This window comes from Cucurbita maxima, unplaced genomic scaffold (genome assembly GCF_002738345.1).
Source record: "Cucurbita maxima cultivar Rimu unplaced genomic scaffold, Cmax_1.0 Cma_Scf00001, whole genome shotgun sequence".
NCBI lineage: Eukaryota > Viridiplantae > Streptophyta > Magnoliopsida > Cucurbitales > Cucurbitaceae > Cucurbita > Cucurbita maxima.
In genome coordinates this window covers 10042522-10063702 of record NW_019272017.1, presented here as the reverse complement: position 1 = coordinate 10063702, position 21181 = coordinate 10042522, and the positions used below count along the sequence as shown (strand labels likewise).

Sequence of the window (21181 nt, the reverse complement as noted above, 5' to 3'; positions counted from 1 at the left end):
ACTAAATTCCTTTCAAATTTAGTTACTCATTGGATTCTACAATCTCGTTCTAAGGTCGGAGAATAGTAGGAAAGACACTAGTGGTGGTTCGAAACTAGTTCATGAGGAAAAAAGAATTTAAACTACAAAAGGTTAGTATTCAAACTCATTGAGTTTTAATGCTTTAAAACATGCTACCTAATTTTATTATAATTGATGTACTTAGAGTGCCTAAGATCTAAATTGCTTCCGCATGTGTTATATTAACACTATTCGTGCTGAATTTTCCATCCACTTTCTAAGCTTTAACTTCCGATCTTTAAAACTGACAAAACTTTATAATTAGAAAAATCTGATCAATCCAACCTAATTTATACGGTTTTGAATAAATAAAAATTTTATAGATTGAATTGGTTTATTGGTTTATTGGTTCTCCTCAAACTCCATTGGTTTGAACTAAACCAACTGGAATTCATTATAAATTTTAAAATATACATTTTTATTTACGATCGAGTTATATATACGTATATTTAGTTGCCCAAACAATAGAAATCAATTCAATTCAAAAACTTTATTGTATTAGTTATTAAGTGTTGTTAGGGTTGGAAATTTTACAACATGAACAATTGGATTAGATCTAAAAAATATTTCAGCCAACCGGACTTAACTCAACTAACGAACATCCTTAACCGACACATCTAGATATTAAGATTAGAAGTTTTCTTCACGAAGACACTATTCTAAAACTAGAAAAGCAAATTTTTTATAAGGACAACCGCTTCATAGCATATTTAGGAATGAAGCTGTTGAAGAGTGTCTTTATTTGGCAGAAACCTCTATAACTTACTTGCCTTCCCGACCACATTCAACTCAACTCAACCATTCAACTGCCTTTCATTAGGCGCCTTGGCCTAGCTTACTAACTGCTGGTTCGAGACTTGAACCCGTGAACCGGGCAACTTTTTGTTATATAAAGGAGCTGTTTGTTTGTGAAGATCAAGCCAAACCAAACACTCCGCCATGATGCTTCTTCCTTGCTTACTTCTCATCCTTTCAGCCCATGTTTTTGCAACACAGTACAGAATCCCAAGACTTAGTCCAACCGACAGAGATTCTGAAGCTCTGTCCTCGCCTCTTTCGGATGATTTCAAGACATTTTATTACGACCAAACGTTGGATCACTTCAAATTATAGGCCTGAAAGCTATAGGACGTTCGCTCATAGATATATATAATAAACTTTAAGTATTGGGGCGGCGCAAATTCCAGCGCTCTCGTTCTTGCTTACTTGGGAGCTGAAGGTCCACTGGATAAAGATTTGAACGTTGTAGGATTCTCAACTGATAATGCTCAGTTTGGGGCTCTTCTTGTTTATATTGAGGTAAGAGCTTTCATGTTCTCGTGTTTTTCATATTTAATGCTTTGGAGGGTTTATATGATTTTGTTTTGTTTTGTTGTTAGCATCGTTATTATGGGAAATCGATACCCTTTGGATCAAGGGAGGTAGCATTGAAGAATGCAAGCACTTTAGGCTATTTCAACTCTGCTCAAGCAATAGCAGATTATGCTGATGTTATTATACATGTTAAAAAGAAGTTGCATGCTAAAGATTCTCCTGTGATTGTTCTCGGTGGATCATATGGTGGAAGTAAGACGGTAATTGTTTAAATTTGTGAGATTTCACGTCGGTTGGAAAAGGGGAATGAAGCATTTCTTATAAGGGTGTGGAAACGAATCGCTAGTAGATGTGTTTTAAAACTGTTAGGCTGATAACGGTGCATAACGGGCCAAAACGGACAATATCTACTGCGATGACCTTGGGTTGTTACAAATAGTATAAGAGCTAGACACTGAGTAGCGTGCTAGCGAGGACACTGGGTCTTCAAGAGGGGTGGATTGTGAGATCCCAAATCGGGTGGAGAGGGGAACGAAACTTTTCTTATAAGGGTGTGGAAGTCTCTCCCTAGAAGACACGTTTTAAAACCGTGAGGCTAACGGCGATATGTAACAGGCCAAAAACGTACAATATCTACTAGCGGTGGCCTCGAGCTGTTGTAAATGGTATCAGAGCCATACATTGGGTAGTGTGTTAGTGAGGACGCTGAGCCAGCAAGAGTGGTGGATTGTGAGATCCTACATCGGTTGGAGAGGGGGACGCAACATTTCCTATAAGGGTGTGGAAGCCTCTCTCTAGCAAACGCGTTTTAATACCGTGAGGTTAACGACGTTAAGCAAACAATATCTGCTAGCGGTTACAAAAATCTTCAAACTCTATATAACATAACTTGTTTTTTGGCTGCATGGTTTCGTCTGAAATATCCTCATGTTTCCCTTGGAGCTCTTGCTTCTTCAGCTCCAATCCTTTACTTCGACAATATGACACCGCATAATGCATACTATTCCATTGCCACTAAGGATTTCAGAGTAAGATCAAACACACAAAAATGTGAATGAATTTGTAGGACGTTAGTGAAAGTTGCTATGAAACCATTCGGGATTCCTGGTCCAAGATTGAAACAATTGCTTCCAAGCCTGATGGCCTTTCCATTCTTAGCAAAGAGTTCAAAAGTTGCCGGTATTAGAATTCATGGCTTCTCATATCCAAATTTAATGAAGTTTGTGCTTCAAATCGGTCGTTCTTGTTTTAGTCCTCTGAAGAACTCCTCTCAGCTGAAAGACTACTTGTGGTCTATGTATACCGTCGCAGCCCAATACGACCACCCACCAAGGTATCCAGTCACTAGAATCTGTGATGCCACTGATGGAGCCTTCATCTGGAAGTGGAATTGTTTGCAGAATTGCTGCAGGGGTGTTTGCTTATAAAGGAAATCTATCCTGCTACAAGAATCAGCCCAGAGATGAAACTGAAACCGATGTGGGAAGGAGGTAGCAGGTAATCTTTTCATTTTTTAGGACGTTTTGAGAAGCTTTTGTGTTGTTTGTGTAACTCAGAGATGCAGTGAAATGGTGATGCAATTAAGTACAGGCAATGATACTATGTTTCCAGCATACAGTTTTGAGCTTGGAAACTTCATAGATTACTGCAATGAGTTATACGGTGTCTCCAAGGCCTCACTGGGTCACCACCTATAATGGAGGCCATGTATGCACTTCAACCACCTCTCTCTTTTTCTTTATTTTCTTTATTTTCTTTATCCAACTTATTGTAGCCACCCAAATCTATACCACATACGGTCTTTTTTTTACTTTCTTTTTCAGGCTTCCCCTCAAAGTTTAAAAACTACACCCTTAAATGTTTTGTTCTCCTCTCCAATCAATGTAGGATCTCATACCATTTGTAACCGCCCGAACTCACCCTTAAAATATATTATCTTCTTTGAGATTTCCCTTTCAAGCTTCCCTTTAAGGTTTCTAAAACGTGTTTACTAGGGAGAGGTTTCCACACCCTTATAAAGAATAGTTCGTTCTCTTCCCTAACCGACGTAGAATCTTTCAATTTCTTTGTCTCCTTTCAAATTTCTGGACATAAAACTCATCCTTAAGAGATTTGACATCAACATCATTTTCTCCCATAGACTCAGAGACCCTTATAGCAGCTGTAGGTAAACAAAAACCAAAGCTCCAACATTTATTACACATAAAGAACAATCAACTTTACTTCATCTCTCTCTCTTTGTGGATGCACTTATCGGACAGTGATTTTCTTCATGGTCCGATCTTATGTAATACTCATTGCATAGGACGCCCCCGCTCACATGTCTCCACATGTACAATTTAGTGATCACATTGTTTATATCATATACAAAAGTGAGCCGTATCCATAATATCACTAGGATAAGGTACTCAGCCTTATCCTCATACTATAGATCATTTTGACTATATACTTGAACTTGATCCACTTTTATGTCTCTACATATAGTTCAAGTAATCATACTATAGTCAGAGTGTTCTTAGTTTATTAGATTTAGATTAATAATCGTAAAGTTCACTTTATTCAATAACAATCTTTACTGAATAAACAACCATAATAACTTTATTGAAAATAAAATATGTTTTTGTTTACAAACTATGAGTTTTAGGACATAAAACCCAACAGTGCCATGGTCCCAAGGTCACGATGTCGTTGTCGATGCCACATGGGTGCTTTGCCCTTATCTAAAAAAGTAAAGCAGCACGAGACTTGAGTATTTCTAGAATACTCAATAAGTGACCCCCTATCGGGGTTATACAACAATCACACGCAATGTAAAGATGGGACCTACAGTTTCGTTTCGTTTCGTTTTTCCTACGGTGCAGTCCTAACGGGTAATTTTAGACATGTACCATATACTTTACACACAGCCCATACGTGCGAATATGGGCTCACCAGCTAGTTCGCACACCGCTGAACCATTTTCCTTATCCGATGGGCATATTTAGGAGCCCCTTATGCCGGGACCTGTTAGAATTTGTAACCGTCACAGCAACGCTATGCAAAGCATAACGATCATTGTCCTACCATTGGATGTACGCGTCCGTACCTTCGTGATGGGATAGGGGTATCCCCCTAGATGCATGAACACACATAAGGCATGAGGTCCCCACTACTTCTACAATTTCATTATCCTTTAATACAACCTCGCTAGCATTAAGTACATATCATATCATTTTTATATCATTTCAGATAGCGTTCATCATTCATATCATATCGTTTCTCATTCTTCTGTTCTCAAATCATACATAATTCTAACGGGGTTATATTTCATGTCATTTATTGTAATTTCATGTCATTCATGTTGTACACACAATTTAAGAGACCTAACATAACGTTCTATGCTTTTAACATAACATTTCATCATATACACATCATACCATGACATATTTCATCACAATGTATCATATCATAAACAAGTAATAACGTAAACACTTCATAGTCATATCATTCTCTAACTTATCATAGTCTTAACATTCTTATACCTATCACAGTCATATCATTACGTGAACGTACCTTAGTCATATCATCACAAGAACTTAACCTAACGTTATCATTCTATCAATCTATCATAAACATATCTCTTTTTACCCGTAACCTAACCGTATTCTTCCATCAATCTCTCTTATTCATATCACTCCGGTATGTAACCTAACCTTAACGTTTCGTGAACGTATTTTACTCCTATCGTTATATTTCGTTTTGTGCATCCTTCTTGTATCCTATCTCAAACATATCCTTGAACACATCATATAGTAACTATTATCATACAATTCACATATACATAACATATAGGAAGCACATCGATCCACAGACAATTCACACATTATCAATATATATGACACGTGCGGAACCATAGGGCACGTGTCAACATCAAAATATAACCATGCCGATAGTAAGATCATTTACCTGGCTAGCTTAAGTCGTTGTCACAAATATATCTTTAATTAAAGTTCGATTCCGTCCCTTGAAATCCGAGTCAACCTATATGAGTCCATGACATTAGTTTTAGGTTTGAACTCTACAACATTATTTCTCTAATTTACATTGGTCAATTGTTAAAAGTCTGAAATGTAATATATCTATAATTATATTTTTATTAAAAATCTTATTTTTCATGGTTTCTGTTGTATAAGAAAGTAGATACACAGCTATTTCAAGTTATTCTTGTTTTTAATTAACTGATCTTCTTTTTTTTTTATCTGTTACGGTTTTAATTCTGTTCTCATGCATTCAAAATTTCTAGTGGATCTCTCTTTCCAAATCTTTCCTTATCTCAGTGTTATTTAGTTTGTGGTTTTTAATTAACTGATCTTCTTTTTTTTTATCTGTTACGGTTTTAATTCTGTTCTCATGCATTCCAAATTTCTAGCGGATCTCTCTTTCCAAATCTTTCCTTATCAGAAGTTTTATTGGCTATTCTATCTTTAATCTATTCATTTGGCTACTGAAAAATTTAATCTAATATTACGTGATTGACTAGAATGGTATAGATGATTGACATTTAGTTTCTAACTCAAAACTAGATCATTGTAATTTCAATGAAGATCTACTATAATTCGTTGTGATTTCTAAAAATAAATAGGATAAAAGAAAATGAAGATTTAATATATACATTATTGATCAGATCTATCTTCACGTAAATCTCAGTGAATCCCAGTAAAGGTCCTTCTCATTTTTTTTTTTTTTTTCCTCAAGTAAATCTGACAATTTTTGTTTTTGTTTTTCTTTTTGCAGTAACTGTTACTTTCTGGCGTAAGAATGGGTTGAGGAGAGATTTGTGGGAAGAGATGAGAGATTAGTGGAGAGAAAATGGGGAAAGATTTTTTTTTTAATTAATTAATTATTATTATTATTATTATTTTAACTATTTTTATAATTATTTTTATTTGTTTATTTCTTTATTTATTTTTGAGCTATTACACTTTCACTTGTCATTCAACTGACTTGACTGCATATAATGTCGGTGAACAGAGATATTTGAAGACAGTTTGCACGATGAAGAACCCAAATGGGACCGAGTAAGGAAAAGAATTTGTTGTATATGTTGTGATAACCATATTGATGCTTTGTTGTACAGGTAATTCCAGCAAATTTTCAGACCATTTTTGTGTGTTTTTCTCTAGTTCCAAGTTTCATTTAACTTATATTTTCTCATTTACAACCTATAGATGCGGGCACATGGCACATGTTCAAAATGTGCTAGAGAGTTGGTCGAAGCAAGAGGAAAGTGTCCGATGTGTCATGCGCCTATTCTAGAAATGATTCGTACTTACTCTTTATGACAAATTAGATGACAATAAATACAAAAAATGAGACTAATAGTGAGATTCGTTGATCTTCATCCTCTTGTTCCATCCATCCATCCATCCATCCAGGTGTCTTACTAATTCTTCTCGTCCAAATTTCTATGCACATAAAGTTTATTATACAAAAACACTTTTATTTTTAGTTTCTCTAACTCCTTTTTGCTCGTATTAACAATTTAATTTATGGATGAACTATATACTTTTCTTAATCTTAAGACTACATAAACCCAAATTTATGAAGCACAAAATAAATTGTTTCTATTACCTAATGACACAATTTTTTTTAATTCCAAAATTCATACTCTTAAATAAAATTAAAGTAAAATTTATTCGACTCTTTTAAAATATTATTAAAATAAAAATGGACTCTTTTATATAATAATTCGTGCTAAACTAGAAAATAAATAAAAATAAAGATGAGTTGAAATTATAAATTACAATTTGGATTTTTTTTTAATAGAAAAATGGTTTTCATCCTTCACATGAGGGCATGAGGTCCGAAATTATATGAAAAAAGGGAGTGGAATACCAATGATATCAGGTACAAGTTTGTTTTGGACAACCGCTCTTGCTAGCTCTTCAACACTATCATTTGATCTCTGCAAAACAAACCTTTTTAGTCACTTTTCTAAGAATTTAGGAATTGGGAAAATATAAAAATAGAGAAAAGATTTGTTTCAAATTATTACAAGAGTAATTACAAATATAAAGTGAAATACAAAAGATTCTAAATATGAAAACGGACTCTAAAAGATCGACGAGGGACTGACGCTCCGGAACAACACCCCTCTATGACAGTGCAGTTCTCAAACACCTTCCCGTATCGCTCAGGGACGAGTTTCTACGGCCCAGGAGTCCTGTTCAGAAGACCCCTTAGCTATCACTACTAGATCTGGGCACCTGTCACACTTCTCTATCCAGATCTGCCAAGCTCAATGATCTTCGTACCGAAGCTCTGTCTCGACGGTACGATATCGGAGCAGAGAGGGAAGTGGAGGTTCTAATGACACTACCCACACTGCTCAACTCTAGCGGGCTACCTACAGTTACCGTGGTGTCCTATTATCCTTTCTAGGGTGGAACTTGGTGGCTTAGACTTGGATTCATGCATCTCTAGGATTCTCGTGTCTGGTCTCACAACCCTATCGGGTTTGGAATTCTGGGCTCTGGATCTGCCAGTAATCATTTTGCGGGTCTATATACACGGTGTTCTAGAGGTCTCACAATCTAGGATCTCGTCTAGCTACTTAGTCACAAGCACCTTAATCTACGCTCATAATTCCTTCTTATTCAACAAGAAAGATAACACAAGCAATCATCATGCATAGAAGTTCACACGCAACAGTTCATGCAATATTAACAAACATGCTCAACGGGAAGATAATGTTCATCTTCACTCGAAGCGCAGATTTCACAAGTTTCCCATCCTTCTCATGCATACATACTTTATCAGAATCTTAATCAAAACAGATTTAATAAACCTTTCATATCTAGCTTTCCTTAATCATTTCATTTTCGCAGTTTCCATACTAATATGCTAGGTCAAAAACTCCAAATCTAACGCTCAAGAAACTCCTCAGATCTAGATAAAATCGAAACAAGAAGTTCGAAACCTTACTTTGTCCGTTCTCGGATTTTCTTGTCTGGATGAGTGAATCCACCACCCAAACTCCTTTTCCAGACCGAGAGAAGTATTGCTTCGAAGTTTCTTGCCTTATTTTAATGTAAATTGGGTCATACAATAGGAAATTTAAAAGGGCACCTTTTTAATAGAAAATCAAGCTCAAGAAAGCACAAGCCAACTAGGTAATTAACTATTTGGATTCTCCTTAAGCATTACTGGTAGGGATTGCTTGTCCATGTTAAATAAACCTAGCCCTAGGTAGATAAATCTGCATGTTTAGAGCATAAAACGAATTAGATATGAGAATAACATATTTGATGTAATAATTACAAAATTGTCCTTGAGTATGTTCGTTTTTAAATCTTACGTTGTGCTAGAGAAGAGGATGAAAATTTTGTGATTTGTGCTCCAAGTAATTGATGAAAATTATCACCCCATTGAGTATGTTCGTTTGCATGAAATATAGTATGTTAGCTCTAGGTGATTGAATGCGTGCTCTCCATGTTAAGTGTAGATAACAACGATGAGATAAGACTAGGGTAATAAAGTCAAGTGAGTTAGACGATGACCTAAGTCAAGACACCTCTAGTAGACTAAGTATCTTAAGATCGTTAGCGGTGATTAATGGGTCTAGACCCTCGTGCTTCCTGACTAAGCTAGACTTGAGGAGTCAGCACAGAGTGTCCTGGAGTTGAGAGCCCGTGTCTAAGCCATTTAGTCATCCTAGAGACTTTGTAAACCACTATGACACTCATGAATTATTAAAGTAGATTCGTAGGCCATTAGCAGCATGACAGTGTCACTAGAGTCTTCGCCTCCTATCTTTTTTAGTACACCCTTAACACTTGTAGTGCCCTGCCAAGCAATAAGAATACAGGTATCGTCGAGTAAAGTTTAGATATAATAGTGTAGCACGTCTAAGTGACCAAATGCTCTACCCTATCCAATAGAACCCATTTTGAGAGAGGGCATGAAACTACACAGGTAAACATAGTAGCGGGCAATCACTAAGGGGTCCATCACCCAGATTAGGGTTTTTAGATGGTTCTGTAGGAGAGCCACCTAACCTCTCATGGATGATGTTCAGGCTAGCAAATGCCATACTACACCACCAGGTTATTATGAGGTAGCGCCTAAACTTTGAACATCAGACATCCATTACATAGATAAAACAAGCTACTTAAGTCAAAGAACATAAAGGTTGGACAACCTATACATACCCGTAGGGGTAAGTTTCAGACTAGAGATCTGCTCAGTACTTCGTTCCCTCTCTACTTAATCAGATAGTAGAAGAAATTAGGCCATAACTCCCTAAAGCCTAAATTAAAGCATGTAGTTACCTATTGGGTTAAGGATACAAGGAGAGATGAGACAGTGTTTGAGAGCTCTACGGTCATAAAGGAGTGTACGTTGCTTATATTTTCTTGGGTTGTCCAGGCATATATTTTTGTATCTTGTTCCCGTTCCCTCGTTTGTAAATAACTACTCTCATTTTCAATGTTTACTTTTGCATGGTCGGTTAGTTGGGCTTAGTTGCATTGTCGGGTTTTTTATGCATGAGTCAGTATGTATCAGTAAGTAATTAAAAGGCTTGAAAAGCAAGCCATTACAATTAACTCTTTAATCAATTAATTTATTTGACCTCCATCGTAAATACAACTAAATACATCTACACATCCTAATAATACAATTTCTACTGCAATATCTCACAAATTACAACTCATCAATTTAACTAATATTTTGTGTCTATATTTAAGCATTTCATATTACACATAGTAAATTTACATTCTACACATTTATACATTCATCACTCTTATTTAACTAATATCTAAACATTCCATCCGTAATGCTTACCAAATTAATTATCATCTAAGGGCATAGAAATTATGGCTTGTACAACTCGGTTGGATCCTTCATTGTGAGGGATGCTCCATTGTCTGATGCAGTGATATCAAGAATCATTGTCGCTGCTTTTATAGCCCTTATTACAATGAAAAATGAATGTATAAGTATACACAAAAGGATATATTTATATAAAAATTTCAGTGTTGAATATATGATTTGATGATATCCATACCTACCATCGTTCAGGTGTTAGATATTTTGAAGCTGAACTGCCAGTAGCTGAAACGAGCATGTCTGTGTTTATGGTGCCTGGATCTAAAGCCACAACTGCCATTCCTTCTGGCAATTCTTTTGCTACAGATTTGCTTAACCCCTCAACTGCCCATTTAGATGCACAGTATGGTGCAATCTGTGGATAAAGTAAAATTAAACATATGCCATCTATGACTCTTCGATCTAGATATACTGAAACAAATAAATAAAGCAGTAAGAACCATTTGAGAAGAGAGTTTCTTAGAAAAAAAGAACCTTAAGCACTATACTTTTCAATTTCTTTATTGGTGTGAATAGAGCATTATAATTCCTCAACATGCAATTTCTTCTGTTTCTCTCTTTAGGTACGAACTTCATCATCTTGTAAGGTATTCCTTTGTTTTTTAACCTACTTTTTAGGCCTGCCTCTAGGCTTCTTTGGTTGAGATTGACAAGTTTGATGAAACATACTCTTTGCTAATTGAAGTAGCCTCTAGTTTTCTGTTGGCTCTGTTTTTTCGATTCATTTTTCTCCCGACCCACTGATTTCTTCTTCCATTTCTTGTTACCAATGCTAATAGATACTTTTAGAAGGTGTTGATGGTCTTCGAATAGTATCTTATACAGGTGATTCTTCGACCATTTTACCTTTATTATAAGGCTCCATTTATGTCGAATATCTTGATGAACGAGCTGACTAACTCCACTCTGCTACCTTTTTATGTCATTTGACCAAGACTAATAATATGTTCTTCAAACTTGGGATATAATATACCTTGGCCAACAGACGTTGATCGTCATTCTTATATTGGAGCAAGATGGAATCTTTGCCTTAGATCCGTACAATTGATGCATCGCAAAGGTTCATGTTTCCAATAAATTTATCATCAAGCTCTTTGAACTTTGCTCTATCTCGGTCATGTAGTTGCTCACTCCATTGTCTAGCAACCACATGTTAGTCTCCATTTGGTTTTCTTCATCTGCGAGAAGGTTTGCCATAACCTTCTCTTTATTGAGCATCAACAGGTTGGGCATTGTCTTGGGCAACATTAATGTGGGCTCTTCATCATCCGTAAATGTGAGGTTTGCCTCCTCATCGTGCTCCTTGTTGCGGCACTTCGCATAATGCTCGTATTTTCCACAAGAGTAACACTTGATCATACTCTTGTCTTTCTAAGGTTTGCATTGTCATGGATTTGTGAGGTATTGTCATGACCTCCTTTGCTACCACGTCTATGGCCATGTCTGCGGCCACGTCCATGACCTTTATTTTCCTTATTATGACTGTCATGTCCCCTTGTACCTGAAAAAGAAGAGTGAGTTGCATCTTTCTTCTTCTTCCGTGCGAGCGACTTCTCATGTGTGAGTAAGAGGCATTTCTCCTCCTCTTTGTTTTCGTAACAATGAAATCTCTCCTCGTGGACCTTAAGATGATTAACGACCTCCTCAACCGTCATGTTCTTGAGGTCGTTGAACTACTCGATGTAGGTAACAATCTGAATGAATCTCGATGGAATAGTTGAAGGAACTTCTTGACGATGGAGATCTCCTCCACCTTGTCGCATAAGGAATGGATGCCACTGACGATCGTCGACAACTTCATAGCAAAGGGGTCTGTTGATTCACCGTCCTTCATGCGGATAGTCTCGAACTCAATTTTCAAGGTTTGCACCTTTGTTTCCTTGACACGTTTCACTCCCACGTGCATTGTTTGCAGCGTCTCCCACGGTGCCTTTGACGAGTCCTTCCTACCAACATGAGAAAGATATCCTCCAGGACTACTTGGTAGATGGCGGCAAGAGTCTTCCTATCCCACACGCCTTGTGCCTGTAAGTTAACACACATCTTTATCTACCATGTTGTGTAGTTACTCTTCGTGAGTAACGGGTATAGGAGCATTACATCCTCCTACTTTCTGCTTTTTATCATCATCATATCTCCTCTGGCGACTTTGTATCATAACAACATTTGTTTCGGCATTCTAGCTCTAATACCAAATATTGGATATGACCCACAATTGAAATATACCAAAACAAATAACAAAGAAAAAACAAAAAACAACCTGAGGGAGAGTTTCTTGGAACAAAGAACCTTAACACTAAGCTTTTCAATTTTATTAGTTGTTGTGAACCGAGCAGGATCATCAGCTGAGTAATACTAACAAATTTATTAAACTTTCCTAGAGTTAAAACTACTAATAAATCTCCTCAAAATAAATTATTAACTATTTTCCTGAACTTTCTCCCCAATCTAAAAACTACCGACCATTCTTCCATAAATCAATACCCATTTTTCTAATCTTACTTTTGATAATTGTTTTACTAAGTGACTAATAATCTTTCCATAAAACTTTAAATATAAATGACATACATGTGTAATTCCAGTTCTTCCCGCGATTGAAGACATGTTGATGATTATTCCATGCTTGTTTGGAATCATAAGAGGAATGAAATGGCGCAAAACGTTTGCTATTCCTTTGACATTGGTATCTATAACATTATCAAAATCTTCGACATCAATCTCCCATGCATTCCCAATTCTATTAACAACACCTGCATTATTCACTGTCATAATCAAGAAAAAAGTCCTTAGTTTCTCAAATTTTGGTTCAAGTAAGAAATTATATGAAAAAGGGGAGCGGAATACCAATGATATCGGGAACGCATTTGTTTTGGACAACCGCTCTTGCTAGCTCTTTAACGTTATTGTTTGATCTCTACAAAACAAGCCTTTTGAGTCACTTTTCTAAGAACTTAGGGCGTGGGGTTAGAGAATTTGCTTACCACGTTAGCATTGAAGAGCAAGTGGTTATTGGAAGAAAGTTGCTGACGAAGGGAATCAAGTTTAGGTTGGTCACGTGAACAGCCAATTATAGTGTGACCACGGTTAGCTAACTCCAAGGCTAAGGCTCTCCCCAAACCTTTGCTCACGCCAGTTATCAACACAATCCTTGAAGGGTTTGTGGATATTCTCGAGGATTCGCTCAAGGTCGAGGCCATGAGGGTTGCTTTAGACTATTCCAGAAAGATAGATGAAAGTCTACACATGGTTCTGTCAATATGCCTGTTTTATAAGGATCCTTGAACCATTATCTACAGATTTGTGGATGAAAATAAAGGGGAAGGAGGACCTCTTAGCTTTTGCGTATTGATTACGCAAATGAAAATGGCCCCACACGCCTTCTTGCTCTTTATATCAAAGATCTATTTATTTATGGTATCTCAAGCACTTTTTTTTTTTTTTTTTTTTTTTTTTAGTCCAATGTAGGGACTAACTCAGAAATCTCGTTCATTCTATTCAAAGTCTCAGCATATCATGGATGGAGCTAACTATGACTATGATAACGATCGATAAGAATTATAGATAATATACGTATTTCTACAATAGCATATATAGTTCACTTTCGACATATGTCCTCCTGGAGCCCCCTTGAAAAATTCATACCAATGAAGATTACCTTGTTCTAAATAGTACCTTTTAGCAATAACAATAGATAGACATCTTAGGAAGATGGGTTATTACATAAATTCATATAAAACTCTTGAAAATTTGATTTAAAAGCTATGAATAAAATTTTTAGATTTTAAATATCTAAAAAAAACCCAAAACTATTAAGAAAAATTTGATGATCAAAATCAACCGTAAAAAAAAGTTGTTTCTAATTTGAATTATCTAAACACAAGAATAGAAAGAAACTAGTTTATGGCTTAACCTAAGTTCAAACTAGCTAATCACTAGTTAATTGTAATTTAAAATTTTAAGAAAAATTCTCTAAAACTAAAAAATACAATAAAACCTCCTTAAATTCGAGAATTAATATTCGAATAAGCTAACCTAAAGTTTGTAACCTATCTAGATGTAGTTTAAGATAGCTTGAATTATTTGGTATCATATATATACCATAGATCTCTTCAATGTGGGATTTTGTTTGCATCTTACAAAAAAAAATTAGTTACATATCTTAGTGATAGGAAAACTAATTAATTTGGACAAGGAAAAGAAAAAAAAAACAGAGGTAGTTCCCTTTTAGTTAATTTCATCTTGCACCCCAAATCAAGTTTCGTGCTACATTACTTTTGCAGATAAGGGCAAGGCACCCATGTGACAACGATGGAAGCATCATACACCTTGGGACTGTGGCACATGCATAGGATAGTCGTTTGTTTTTTTTCCATTTCGTAGTCTAGGCTGAATTTGGCACACCGCCTCGTGTCTACCCCCCTTCGGGGAACAACGAGAAGACCGGCACATCATCCGGTGACTGACTCTGATACCATTTGTAACGACCTAGATCCACCGCTAGCAGATACTGTCCTTTTTGGGCAGGGTGTGGAAACGAATCGCTAGTATATGTGTTTTAAAACTGTAAGGCTGATGACGATGCGTAACGGGCCAAAACGGACAATATGTACTAGCGATGACCTTGGGTTGTTACAAATGGTATTAGAGCTAGATACTGAGTAGCGTGCTAACGAGGACACTAGGCCTCCAAGAGGGGTGGATTGTGAGATCCCACATCGGGTCGAGAGGGGAACAAAACTTTTCTTATAAGGGTGAGGAAACCTCTCCCTAGCAAACACGTTTTAAAACCGTGAGGCTAACGACGATATGTAACGGGCCAAAGCGGACAATATCTGCTAGCGGTGGCCTCGAGCTGTTGTAAATGGTATCAGAGTTAGAACACCAGGTAGTGTGCCAGCAAGGATCCTGGGCCTCCAAGGGGGTGGATTGTGAGATCCCACATCGGTTGGAAAGGGGAACGAAACATTTCTTGTAAGGGTGGAAGCCTCTCCTAGCAGACGCGTTTGTGAGGCTAACGGCGATACGTAACGGGCCAAAACAGACAATATCTGCTAGTGGTGGCCTTGAGCTGTTGCAAACGGTATCAGAGTCATACACTAGGTAGTGTGTTAGCGAGAACGCTGAGCCACCAAGAGTGGTGGATTGTAAGATCCCACATCAGTTGGAGAGGGGAACGAAACATTTCCTATAAGGGTGTGGAAGCCTCTCTCTAGCAAACGTGTTTTAGTACTGTGAGGTTAACGACGATACGTAACGTGCGAAGCGAACAATATCTACTAGCAGTTACAAAAATCGTCCAACTCTATATAACAGAACATGTTTTTTTTGTTTTGTTTTGTTGGAAACAGTGTTGGCTGCATGGTTTCGTCTGAAATATCCTCATGTCGCCCTTGGAGCTCTTGCTTCTTCAGCTCCAATCCTTTACTTCGACAATATCACGCCACATAATGCATACTATTCCATTGCCACTAAGGATTTCAGAGTAAGATCCTTCAACAACAATGCATCCTTTTGAACTTTTTAAACACAAAAATGTGAATGAATTTGTAGGACGTTAGTGAAAGTTGCTATGAAACCATTCGGGATTCCTGGTCCAAGATTGAAACAATTGCTTCCAAGCCTGATGGCCTTTCCATTCTCAGCAAAGAGTTCAAAAGTTGCAGGTATTAGAATTCATGGCTTCTTATATCCAAATTTAATGAAATTTGTGCTTCAAATCAGTTGTTTTTGTTTTTGTCCTCTGAAGAACTCCTCTCAGCTGGAAGACTTCTTGTGGTCTATGTATACCGTCGCAGCCCAATACGACCACCCACCAAGTTATCCAGTCACTAGAATCTGTGATGCCATTGATGGAGCTTGATCAGGAAGTGGAATTGTTGACAGAATTGCTGCAGCGGTGTTTGCTTATAAAGGAAATCTATCCGGCTACATGAATCAGCCCAGAGATGAAACTGAAACTGATGTGGGATGGAGGTGGCAGGTAATCTTTGTATTATACGAATACCGATGTGGGATGCATTGAACATCGAAAAGCTTCATTTTTTTTTTTTTTTGACGTTTTAATAAGCTTTTGTGTTGTGTGTGTAACTCAGAGATGTAGTGAAATGGTGATGCCATTAAGCACAGGCAATGATACTATGTTTCCAGCATACAGTTTTGAGCTTGGAAGCTTCATAGATTACTGCAATGAGTTATACGGTGTCTCCAAGGCCTCACTGGGTCACCAACTATTATGGAGGCCATGTATGCACTTCAACGACCTCTCTCTTTTTCTTTATTGAACTGTCCAAACCTACTGTAGTTTTTAAAACTACACTATTATAAAAAATGTTTTGTTTTCCTCTCCCAACTAATGTCCCCTCCTCTGGGGCCAACATCCTCATTGGCACTCGTTCCCTTCTTCAATCGAGGTGGGACTCCACAATCCACTCCACCCTCAAGGCCCAACATCCTCACTTGCACTCGTTCCCTTCTCCAATCGATGTGAGATCCCTCAATCTACCCCCTCGAGACCCAGCATCCTTGCTAGCACACCGCCTCGTGTCCACTCCCTTCGGGGTTCATCCGACCATTCTGTTAGTGGATCTCACAATCTACCCCCTCGAGACCCAGTGTCCTTACTGGCACACCGCCTCGTATCCACCCCTTCGGGACCCACCACTAGATGATATCATCCTCTTTGGGTTTCACCTCAAGGTTTTTTTATTAGAGAGGTTTCTACGGCCTTATAAACAATGTTTTTTTTTTCTCCTCATCAACTGATATAGGATCTCACAATCCGCCCCCCTCGGGACCCAGTGTCCTTGTTGGCACACCGCCTCGTGTCCACCCCCTTCAGGGATCAGCCTCCTCACTGGCACATCGCCCAGTGTTTGGCTCTGATAGAATTTGTAGCAGTCCGACCCCACCGCTAACATATATTATCCTCTTTGAGCTTTTCCTTTCAAGCTTCCCTGTAAGGTTTCTAAAACGTGTCTACTAGGGAGAGGTTTCCACACCCTCATAAAGAATAGTTCGTTCTTCTCCCCAACCGACGTAGAGTCACATTTTCTTTGTCTCCCTTCAAATTTCAGGACATAAATCTCATCCTTAAGAGATTTGGCGGCAACATCATTTTCTCTAATGGATTCAGAGACCCTTATAGCAGCGGCGAGTAAACGAAATCCAAAGCTCCAACATTTATTACACATAAAGAACAATCAACTTTACTTCAACTCTTTCTCTTTTTGTGGATGCAGAGTATTGCACAACTTATCTGACAGTCTCCTTGCATGGTTTGATTCAGACTCATAAATTCTAACTTCAAAGGTTTGTTCTTTTGAGCTGACATGTTTTGAACTTTCCAGGATCTCATTGTTTGGACATTTTACGAGCAAATGAAACGGATCCACAGTGGTTGGTGGAACAAAGAGAGACAGAGGTTAACATCATTAAAAGATGGATCAGTAAGTACTATGCTGATCTTGGCCGTCCAAACAATATATAAACAACACATAATGATGATGAAACACTATAAACAGGATATGAAAAATCATCCTGACATGTATGCCACTGAAGATGAATTTATGAACTTGGATTGATGTTAGTGTTGAAAACGTCCATTGAATAGCTAAAGCATACTGCTAATAGATATTGTCAGCTTTGGCTCGTTACGTATCGTCGTTAGCCTCACAGTTTTAAAACACGTATGCAAGGAAGAAGTTTTCACACTCTTATAAGATATGCTTTGTTTTCCTTTCCAATCAAGGTGAGATCTCACAATCCACTCCCTTGGGAGTCCAGCATTCTCGTTGGTACACCGCCCAATGTCTGGCTTTGATACCATTTGTAACAGCTCAAGCTCACTGCTAGAAGATTTTATCCGCTTTGGTCCGTTACATATCTCACCATCAGCCTCACTGTTTTAAAACGCATCTACTAGGGAGAGGTTTCCACACCTTTATACAGAATGCTTCATTTCCCTCTCCAACGGATATGAGATTTCACAATCCATTACTTAACACTTAAAATATATGAACTTGAACGTTCTCCTAGATACAAACTTGAAAGTTCACGAACAGTTGAATCGTTCAATAATGGCCCCTAAAGAGTGTTGAAATAAAATTTGCTCTGATACCAATGTGTTGAAATAACAATCCGTTCTAATACCAACTTGTAGAAAATAGACGCTCGCTCTGAAATCAACTTGTTTAAATAACTCTCACGAGGCTGTGAAGGAGGTGTCGAGAGGGGAGAGACAAGGAGACAAAAGAAATTCTGAAAAAACTCTTTTCTATTACACTGTACACTTTGCTTTCTGTCTCCTTCTCTTGCTCTCTACCCCTTCTTTTTACAAAGAAAACGAATCAATTTATAGGGTTTCTAAGATCTAAAATAAGCTATCTCATAACCCATTCTCTCCTGCACCGATTCTTGTCCGTTTATATTTTCTTTGGTTTTTCTTCTTACCACTCAAATTTCAAAAGCTTACTAAATTTAACAAAATAAAAAACTGCCTTCTTTTCTTTTCTTTTCTTTTTTCCATTTAAGTTTATTCCCAACCAAACTTCTCCATAAACTTAAATGTTGTATTCAACAATTCCACCTGCGTCGTTTTCGTTTTCTTGAGCTCAGTCGTGATTTCTTCAATTTTCTCTCCCTTGTTCTTGAGCAGCAGACTAAGCTTGTTCTTCTTTGATAAGACTTCATTTGGATCTTCTCGAGAACAGCCTATCTGAGACACCAACTCTTCATTTCTCCCGTTCTCAACCACGCTTGACTCAGACATCATGGCTTCATTCAGTTTACTCAATTCCCTTCTCATGTCCACAGCGACATTTATAGCTAGCATTTTTTCTTCCTCCATTTCGATTTCATCACGAGTGAGTATCTCAATCGTGTGTCGTAAATTCATTGCCTCCTGTTGGGTTTGATTCAGGTTCACGTCGAGCGAGTCTCTCTGTTGAGTCAGCATCTCTATATCTTTCTCCTCCCTCATTAGCTCGTCCAATAGAGCCTCAATCTCCAATAACATGTCATTCTTTTTCTCCACACCTTATTCAACTTTCTTCATAAGATCAGAGATTACCTTCCCATTCTTTTCCTTCTCCTGTTTGAGATAGAAGGAACTCTCAGCTCAGTCACTTCCTTCTCTAACCTTTCGATCTCCTTTTCTAAAACTTTCTTTTCTTTTTCAATCAATACTTTCTACTTCGAAAGTTGCTCGTTCAGGGATTTCAACGTCTGCAATTGAGACTTCTCCACAAAATTATCCACAACAGTTTTGGGTTGTTGCTCTGAATCTCTATTCTCCTCCTCATGATTTGGTAGTTTCATTGGCTCGTTTGCTAATCGCATGGGTTCTTCTTCGTCATTGTTTTGGGATTTTCGAGGGATTTTGAAAGGATTGCAGCTTGCATTTGAACCATCTATTTCTTATCTTCAATATGCATTTCTGTCATCCTTTCTCTCCATTCCATCTTTTCTTCTTCCATTCTCATCCTCTTTTTTCTTTCTTCCTCGAATTGCTTTTCTGGCCAGTGAAGCTCCCTCTCTTCGAGCTCGAGCTCTCTGTTATTTAGTTGTTCATCTTTATTCGATTTTCTCGTCTTCGCTATCAGCTGGTATCACCTAATTTCTATTAGTTTCCATCGCCTCACGACTATCGTCGTCGTCTTTTGCACCGCCTGTTCTTTTGTTTTTAGCTCTTCATTTTGGGCCATCAAGAGAATGCCTCTATTTGTTGCGTCATCCAAGGCTAGGTTGATCGTTTCTTCCACCTTTGAATCGGCTCGACAATCTCTTGCATAATGACCCATTCTGCCACAATTGTAACATCTGTCGGAGTTATAGTTATTTGCATAGTGGTCATATTTTTTACATTTGTAACACTGGATGTTGGAATTGTATCTTTGACCGCGTCCTTGATTGCGTCCTCTTCCATGCTAATTTGCTTGGCTCGATAGTCTCTTCTCCTTATAGTTTTCTTCGTAAATGTTGCCTTGACTACCTCACCTATTCCCGCGACTTCCACGACCTCTACCCTGAGTATTTTGAAAGAATAGTACATTTTCATCATTTATTGATGCCTTAGTCTGAAGCGCTTGATCGAGTGTCACATCCTTCTTTTTGTTACGTTGCTCGTGTGCCTCGAGAGAACCGGCAAGCTCATCGACTGTGAACGTCGCTAGGTCATTCGCTAGGTAATTCTCGAAGTTGTCTGTTAACGACTTCAAGATCTTCTCCACAACCCGCGTCTCAAGTAACATTTCTTCGTTTTGATTTAGTTTTTTTGTCAGAGTCTGTACGCGCGTGATGTAGTCAAATTCATTTTCTGACTCCTTCATCTTCATGCTCTCCAACTCGCCATGTAGAGTCTAGAGACGCACCTGCTTGACTCGATCGGTTCCTTTGAACACCTTTTCTAAAGTGTCTCACGCTTCTTTTGTCCTATCGCCATCGGCTCTGATACCAATTTGTTGAAATAAAATTCGCTCAGACACCAATTTGTTGAAATAACAATGGCTCTGATACCAACTTGTAAAATATAAACGCTCACTATGAAACCAAATTGTTTAAATAAAGAAAACGAATCAATTTATAGAGTTTCTAAGATCTAAAATAAGCTATCTCATAACTCATTCTCTCTTAGACTGATTCTTGTCTATTTATATTTTCTTTGGTCTTGTCTTCTTACAGGCTCAAATTTAAAAAGTCTTACTAAATTTAACCAAATAAAAAACTATCCTTGTTTTCCTTTTTCCATTTAAGTTTATTCCCAATACAGAATGAAAACTTCATTCTCGATTCTACGAGAATTTTTATGAAAGCTTTTCATTTGCTTCTCTTCGATGGAAGTTTTATTTTCCCAGAATGTATCCTAATTTTTGGCCTAATTCTTCTTCTGATGATCGATTCAACCTCTGATCAAAAAGATATACCTTGGTTATATTTCATCTCT

General features: G+C 37.6%; 1 protein-coding gene, 1 long non-coding RNA gene and 2 pseudogenes across 3 annotated transcripts; 3 read left to right on the top strand and 1 right to left on the bottom strand.

Moving 5' to 3' along the window:
- Nucleotides 1–17894, top strand: part of LOC111487991 — a 601695-nt pseudogene extending 583801 nt beyond the window's left edge.
- On the top strand, nucleotides 997–16441 carry LOC111490059 (annotated as a pseudogene).
- LOC111490382 lies at nucleotides 6442–6751 on the top strand. Its single transcript, XR_002719560.1, has 2 exons — nucleotides 6442–6490; nucleotides 6582–6751. It is a non-coding gene; the product is annotated as an uncharacterized LOC111490382 (long non-coding RNA).
- LOC111490132 (NADPH-dependent pterin aldehyde reductase-like) lies at nucleotides 9990–13628 on the bottom strand. Of its 2 annotated transcripts, none has more exons than XM_023138641.1 (5): nucleotides 13224–13626; nucleotides 13087–13156; nucleotides 12811–13004; nucleotides 10425–10597; nucleotides 9990–10324 (listed from the first exon to the last, which is right to left on the bottom strand). In XM_023138641.1, the coding sequence occupies exons 1-5, from the start codon at nucleotides 13437–13439 to the stop codon at nucleotides 10228–10230; spliced, it is 750 nt and encodes a 249-aa protein (XP_022994409.1). In that variant the 5' UTR covers nucleotides 13440–13626; the 3' UTR covers nucleotides 9990–10227. The 2 variants fall into 2 exon arrangements, with proteins under 2 accessions (XP_022994409.1, XP_022994417.1); XM_023138649.1 differs by having other exon boundaries at nucleotides 10248–10324; nucleotides 10421–10597; nucleotides 13224–13628.
- Nucleotides 17895–21181: the final 3287 nt, after the last annotated feature.

Bases quoted from the DNA above. Each gene is read 5' to 3' on its own strand.
- LOC111490132 (XM_023138641.1), bottom strand. From the start codon at position 13,439: ATGGCCTCGACCTTGAGCGAATCCTCGAGAATATCCACAAACCCTTCA. The intron at 13,157-13,223 runs GTAAGCAAATTC...CTTGTTTTGTAG, and splicing joins TGCTCTTCAATGCTAACGTG to AGATCAAACAATAACGTTAA. The intron at 13,005-13,086 runs GTATTCCGCTCC...TGATTATGACAG, and splicing joins ATGCGTTCCCGATATCATTG to TGAATAATGCAGGTGTTGTT.